The sequence below is a fragment of the Sinocyclocheilus grahami genome, unplaced genomic scaffold (assembly GCF_001515645.1).
Source record: "Sinocyclocheilus grahami isolate Dianchi unplaced genomic scaffold, SAMN03320097.WGS_v1.1 scaffold701.1, whole genome shotgun sequence".
NCBI lineage: Eukaryota > Metazoa > Chordata > Actinopteri > Cypriniformes > Cyprinidae > Sinocyclocheilus > Sinocyclocheilus grahami.
The window spans coordinates 519,004-526,610 of record NW_015505880.1 but is presented as its reverse complement, the minus strand read 5'-3'; the positions used below and the strand labels follow the sequence as shown (position 1 = coordinate 526,610).

At 32.6% G+C, this 7,607-nt stretch overlaps 1 protein-coding gene across 1 annotated transcript in view; it reads left to right on the top strand.

Moving 5' to 3' along the window:
• Positions 1 to 36: 36 nt before the first annotated feature.
• ftsj3 (FtsJ RNA 2'-O-methyltransferase 3) overlaps positions 37 to 7,607 on the top strand; it is a 15,936-nt gene continuing 8,365 nt past the window's right edge. Inside the window, exons 1-4 of the mRNA XM_016243790.1 lie at positions 37 to 199; positions 363 to 468; positions 2,672 to 2,718; positions 2,793 to 2,872. Of these exons, the coding sequence (XP_016099276.1) occupies positions 133 to 199; positions 363 to 468; positions 2,672 to 2,718; positions 2,793 to 2,872 (300 nt within the window). The 5' untranslated portion in view covers positions 37 to 132. The remainder of the gene's footprint in view (positions 200 to 362; positions 469 to 2,671; positions 2,719 to 2,792; positions 2,873 to 7,607) is intronic.

The window sequence follows — 7,607 nt, the reverse complement described above, 5'->3', positions numbered from 1 at the left end:
AAAAAAAAGGAGGAGCAGGAGGAGGAGGAGGGCTTTGACGTCATCTCTCTGCGCCGCCAAAACACACGTGTGGCTGAAGCGGTGGAAGGTGTCCGAAACGAGCGAAGCAGCTGGTGATTTAATACAGAAGCCATGGGTAAAAAACTGAAAGTCGGGAAAACCAGAAAGGACAAATTCTACCATCTCGCAAAGGAAACGGGTGAGTCGCGTAAACACGAAGGTTAAGGCCTGATTTGGACGCATGCTGTGGTAATATCGGGCGTTATTCGAGATGACTGTAGCGTGATGCTCCTCGGAGTGTCCTAGAGGTCACTCAGATGCGTCTAGACCGTGTGATCTCTCATCATGTCGTGTTGTTTCAGGCTATCGCTCCAGATCGTCGTTTAAGCTCATTCAGCTCAACCGGAAGTTCCAGTTTCTGCAGCGCGCTCGAGCGCTGGTGGACCTGTGCGCGGCTCCGGGAGGATGGTGGGTCGCCCGCGGGTCTTCGCTTACATTATCTTGTGCTCGTGACCTAATTCTGCTTCATTGTTAACCAAATTCCGTTTTTTCCATTAAATCTATTTAGTTTTTTCCTCAAATTTGTAATGTATTTTTTTTCAAATTCTGTTGTTGTTTTTGTCACCTGTTTTATTTTTTACCTAAATTGTTATATTCTTTCCCAAATTAGTTTTTTTTTGCTGTAATATTTGCTTTATTGTTAAACAAATTACGTTTTTTCCATTAAATCTATTTGGCTTTTTCTTCAAATTTAAAAAAAAAAATAAAAAAATCAAATTCTGTTGTTTGTTGTTTTAATTTTATTCTTTTCCATTTTTTGTGAAATCTATTTTATTTTCCAACAAATCCTGTTTTATTATTTCCCAAATTAGTTTTTTTCCCCTGTAATATTTGTTTTATTGTTACCCAAATACTGTTTCTTTTCCATGAAATTTATTTTATTTTTTCCTCAAATATTTTTAATCTTTTTTTTTTTTTTTCAAATTCTGTTGTTTGTTGTTTTAATTTTATTCTTTTCCATTTTTTGTGAAATCTATTTTATTTTCCAACAAATCCTGTTTTATTATTTCCCAAATTAGTTTTTTTTCCCTGTAATATTTGTTTTATTGTTACCCAAATACTGTTTCTTTTCCATGAAATTTATTTTATTTTTTCCTCAAATATTCTTAATCTTTTTTTTTTTTTTTCAAATTCTGTTGTTTTTGTCACCTCCGTTTTATTTTTAACCTAAATTCTGTTTTATTCTTTCCCAAATTAGTTTTTTTTCCAATCTAATTTTTCTGTAATATTCGTTTTATTGTTTCGCAAATACTGTTTTTTTTCCGTGAAATCCATTTTATTTTTTACCTAAATTCTGTGTATATTATTTTCCAAATTCCTTTGTGTTTGATGTTTTAATTTTATTCTTTTCCAAAAAAAAATTGTGAAATCTATTTTATTTTCCCACAAATTCAATTTTATTATTTCCTGAATTATTTTTTTTCCGATATAGTTTTTCTGTAATATTCGTTTTATTGTTTCACAAATTCTTTTTTTTTTTTTTTAAATCAGTTGAATTTTTTCCTTAATTCTGTTTTATCCTTTCCGAAATTTTAATTTTCTAAATTGTTTATTTTTTCTGTTTCTTATTCTTTCCCAAATTCTATTGTTGTTGTTTTTTTTCTTTCATATTTTGCTCTGTGAAATCTGTTTTATGTTCCCCCAAATTCATTTTAATTCTTTCCTTTTTTTGTTCATTTAAAATTTTTCTGAATTGTTTTAATGGTTAAATTAAATTGTGGTAACCAAAAAGTGTGTCTAATCAATTTAAATAATGAAACCTATACAATTTAACAACATAGCAAATTATTAAAAGTTTAACAAAATTATTTTTTTTAGGGCCCTATGAAATGTCTATTTTTTTCATCTTTTTTTTCTTGTCTGGATTTCATTTTAATATTTTATGTAAACTTTAATAATCAAAAAGCTTGTCAAATCAATTTAATTCATAAAACTAACTTTTAAACAACTTATTAATTTTAATTTTTTTCTTTTTTTTACAATAATATTACCCTATGAAATGTTTTCTTTTTTCATTAAAAGTTTAACAAAATTGTTTTTTTAGGGCCCTATGAAATGTCTATTTTTTTCATCTTTTTTTTCTTGTCTGGATTTCATTTTAATATTTTATGTAAACTTTAATAATCAAAAAGCTTGTCAAATCAATTTAATTCATAAAACTTTAACTTTTAAACAACTTATTAATTTTAATTTTTTTCTTTTTTTTACAATAATATTACCCTATGAAATGTTTTCTTTTTTCAGAAATTCTATGTTTTCTGTTTTAAGTTTTTGTATTTATTATTTAATACAAATTTAGTATCAAAAACGGTGGTAATTTTATTTTTATATTATTTTTATTTATTAATTTATTAACGAACAGTGCTGCACAACAGAGGTTTACGGTAAATGTTAAAACATGGAAAAAAACAGTTTCACTTGATAAGGTTTTAATCGTTTTATTGTCACTTTGACAAGTACATGTACAATAGTAATATATTTCTGTTTGACTGAGCTTTTATTTTGACGAGTTGTCGCGAAGACCATAGTTTCTGACAATAGTTTTTGTTTGAATTATTCATCCAAAAAGTGCCAGTTTGCACTGGTTTTATAATCTCTCTTTGACGTTCAGGTTGCAGGTGGCGTCGAAGTTCATGCCGGTGTCCAGCCTGATTATCGGTGAGTGGTTGTGAAGTGAAGCGAATGTGATTCAGACATAGACTCCAGGTCTGACGCTGTTGTTTTGCTGTCAGGTGTGGATCTGGTGCCGATCAGACCCATCCCGAATGTGGTCATGCTGCAGGAGGACATCACCACGGAGAAGTGCAGACAGGTGAGATATTTCCTGATTCCTCGATTCTATTCGATTGGAAAAAAATCCTCGATTGCATTTTACCCGTATCGAGTAATCGGCAAAATGTCGGAAGTGGCGCGTTCCACACATTAACCCCATTTAAAAATCATAAAAAAGCATAATGCTTTTGTGAATTCACAAACGCTACGATTCAATTAAATAAATACATGCGGTGCAGGTTTAATGTATGCGCTTTATTTACATGTGTGTAGTAGGTTACGTACATACGGCTCTGTTCACAGTAAATGCTGCTCCACACAAACTGTTATCATTTACATGTGTGGAGCGTCTCAAACTCAGTCTCTGCATGTTGCTGTGAGTTTGGGTTTATTGTAACGTTCATCTGGGAACGCAACGTGCGCTATTTCATCAGATTTGTAAGGTAAATTATTTATAAATCTATGCAAACGCAGGAGAATACATCAATATCTTTCTCATTATGTTAACTGTTCATCGCAATTTCAAAATAAAAGTTTAAACCCTCACTCAGAGTTTGCACGTTTTGATGTCCACATTCAAGAAATTAAAGTGGCTGTAGCTTTTCTATTATAAAGAAATGGTCAAATATTAAAGATTAAGCGGACAGTTGAATTAAATTTTGTTGAGTCATTATTAAACAAGGATTGAAGACTAGGGATGTAACGATTCACTCAACTCATGATTCGATTCACGTTTTTGATTTCACAATTCGATTCACAATTTTTTTTTTTTTTTACAAGATGAGATTTAAGACAAATTATAACTTAAATGTGTCCTTTTATTATTGCTTGGACAAACTACTGTACGTTTCTTTGTGAAATTGTAATATAACACTATAATTAGGGCTGGGTATCGATTCAGATGTCTCGATTCGATTTCTATTCGCAAGCTCTCGATTCGATTTGATTCTTGATTTTTTTTGATTACTTTCAGTGAATATAGTTTTAATACAAATGCTATTGATATTTCTAAAAAATGAACAGTAAACATCAATTTACAAATGGTGAATTAATAAAAAAGAAATTAAGAACCACATACCTGTATTTTAAACCTATACTTTTTTTTGTATAGGGTCCTTTTTAAACAATAATAGGGCCCTATAAAATGTTCTTAATTTTTCTTGTAATCAGATGAATGCATAAAACATTAATTTAATTTATCCTAATCAAATGAAAATTAAACTCTTTTATTTTTTGGCAAACAAAGTGCTGCACAACAGAGGTTTACTGTTAAAATTAAAAAGAAAACAGATGTGATTATTCCTTTAAAAATAAAGATTATTAATATTTATTAGCAGTAGTAGCATTGAGTCTTAAGACTGCTAAATAGTAATATATTCAGACAGTAGAACGTTAAACTAAACTTTTATGTTGACGGGTTGCCGTGAAGAACTTGCAGCTGCTGTGTATGTGATATGACGGTAGTTGTCTCAAATGAAACGGTAAAATGCTAATGAAGTGACTCTCAGAGCAGCTGGAGATGACATTCGTGTTCATATCATCATATAGTGAGACGGCAGAAGCTGAAAACACCGCGAGCGTCATCCACGCTTTAGTATGTGTGTAGTAAACAAAACAGTGCACCACACCATCTGCCATTCATTCATTGCGGAAATCATGGCGCCTTATGCGTGATATCAGATGCTTCCGCAGGTTTATAGTATTACTATAGCATTTCACCCGAGCATTGCGAATCACACGTATGGCCATGATAAGTGCTGAATAAGGGTGAACAAGGTAAATAAGGGTGACATCTAGTGGAGAAGACTAATGATAAGATTCACGTTAATCAGATCTTGTTTTAAATGTGTGCTGAAATAAATCCCGGAAAAGATCAATTTGTGGCTTTTGAGAATCAACATCATTTAAAAAAACGATTAATCGAAAAATCTATTTTTTTGCCTAGCCCTAACTATAATAATATACTAATACAGCACTTGCATATTACTGCTCTTTTGTTGGTTTTGATTGCTTCTATTTTCCATTATTTGTTAGTCGCCTTCGATAAAAGTGTCTGCTAAATAACAAAATTTAAATATAATGTAAATGTAAATAACAAAACTAAATTTAAAATTTAAAACAAGCCCTAAATCAAATAAATAAGAAACACAAATAAAAGAAATCTCTTCATATAAACAAACTAAGGCTTTGTCTGTGCTCTTTCCATTTAAAATTAGAGGCAACCACTGCATTTTAATCATGATCCAAACAAAGATGCTGCATACAATGTTTTTAATCTAAATTACATTGTATCATTTCGAAATTTTAAAGCAAAAACAGAATGGTTTGACTTCAGTTTTGTGAAACTATGCATAAAAAATATCTGCATGAAACCGAAACAGCAGACGAGCTGAATGAGACGCAGATGCACTCTCTGCCAGCAGGTGGCGCTTAACGCGTTTTCTTGGTTTCCGCTGTAAACAAAGCAGCGCTGCGCTTATGAACTTTAATATGCAGGGCTCCAGACTGCGACCATTTTTTCTGCCTGTGCGACTAAATTTTGTGTGCGTTCGCACTGGCGCGACCACCGCGTTGGTCAACTCGAAACTGAAAGCATAACGAAACAGCGCTTGGAGAGTATACCTACGAGCGCGAATATTACGCGCATATTGAGGAAACGATGGATGGTTTTCAAACGAAAGTCAAGTCAAAGACCGCTTCTTAAACCAGAGAAGGTGAACATGCTGGCATTCTTGTGGGTGGAAAGACATGCAAGCACTGTCAATGTTAGTTTTACTTTTCTTTTTGTTTTCATTTTTGAAAAACTTATCTTTGCTGTTTACCTTAAGCTATGGAGCCTCTCTTTTATTTATTTGATTCTTTAGTGTTTGCTAAACGTTCTATAATGTATTAGTCGGTATATAATACAGCATGTGGTGTGTGCCATGCCTAATCTTATTCATTTTTGTTAATAAACGTTTTGTAAGATAGTTTGTCATTGTGTCTTACCGATTTATTGTTGTTGTGCTTTTTGATTAAGAATAACAATGAATCCATCTTTTGTTTTAGTCTTTAAAAAATGAAAGGTGTGTAGATGTATGTAAGCAAAACAGTGACAACAAGATTGCGAATTCGAAAGTGAAAGCATCCGAAGCCCGCGGCTTAACACAGCAAAAGAGAAACTCCCATTCACAAAATTCAAATCACAAAATTCTACTGATGATAAAAAACGGGTTGAATGTTAACCACTTTCGTTTCCATATAACTATAAACAATGATAAAAGTTCATCAGCATGCATTGAATAATCCCATGTTGTAGCGCAAAAAAATACAAATATTGTGACCAAATAATGTGCTTGTGTGACCAGCTGAGAAAGTTAGTAGCAAAAGAGCGACCAGTGGGAAGAATGAGTCTGAAGCCCTGATGTGCATTATACAGAGATAAGAGGAAAAGAAAAAATACCATAGAAAGACAGTAAGTTCCCCTCAGACATGCATTCATATAAACTCCTACCCCTAAGTGAATCGCGATTTGTTTAGCATCTCAACCGATTTGAATCGTCACATATTTAAATTGATTTTCAGCCGGCTCGCGGTTAATTGTTACATCCCTATTGAAGACCCTACTCAATGCATGTTCTGCAAGATTCCCCTTTCTGTCAAACATATTTTATTGGATTGTTCCACTTTTAATATGTGTTTAGTATAATTTTGCCAGAAAAAGTTGAACATTTTTTAATCATATGTTAATGTAAAAAAATCTTTGTTTGCTGGTTTTTATTGTATTTGATATACTTGTATTTTTTTTATTGTTTTTGCCATGAAAATAGCCTAAGATGCTGACATGGCATTAAATAATATATATACTACTGCTATTAAACAAGGATTAGATTGCGCAGTAAAGTGTAAAACAATTGTCAGGCTGTTGGCGCCCTCTGCAGGCATTTGTTATAATTCGTAATGTACATTAGCTCTATTGTTTATAATACATTATGTATTTTAACCATTTTGTTTAATAAAACCATATGAATACTTGCTTTTGATACTTTTTTTGAATTAATTATTATTGCCTCATTTGCTATTATGTGTTTTAAGTCATTTTAAAGGCTGTTCGCTTTGGTCTATTTTTATTACTAAAAAAAATAATTGTTATAATCCGATTGCTCAATTACTCATTAGAATAATATACAGATTACTCAATTACCAAAATAATCGTTTGTGATTAGGGATGTAATGATGAACTGCGAGCCAGTTGAAAATTGATTAAAATGTCACTATTCAAATCAGTTGAGATGCCAAAGTTTAATTGCGATAAAATTGGAGTAGGAGTTTATATGAATGTATCTCTGAGGGGAACTGACTGTCTTTAGAAAAGTTTGTGGTATTTTCTGTTCATCTTGCCTCTGAACAATGCATTTTAAAGTAGTGTTTATAAGCGCAGCGCTGCTTTGTTTACAGCGGTAACCAAGGAAATGCTGTATCATTACTGTTCATAAGCACAGCGCTCCTTTGTTTACAGCGGTAACCAAGGAAACGCTGTATCATTGCTGTTCATAAGCGCAGCGCTGCTTTGTTTACAGCGGTAACCAAGGAAACACTGTATCGTTGCTGTTCATAAGTGCAGCGCTGCTGTTTACAGCGGTAACCAAGGAAACTGTATCGTTGCTGTTCATAAGCGCAGCGCTGCTGTTTACAGCGGTAACCAAGGGGAAACAGTATCGTTGCTGTTCATAAGCGCAGCTCTGCTTTGTTTACAGCGGTAACCAAGGAAACACTGTATCGTTGCTGTTCATAAG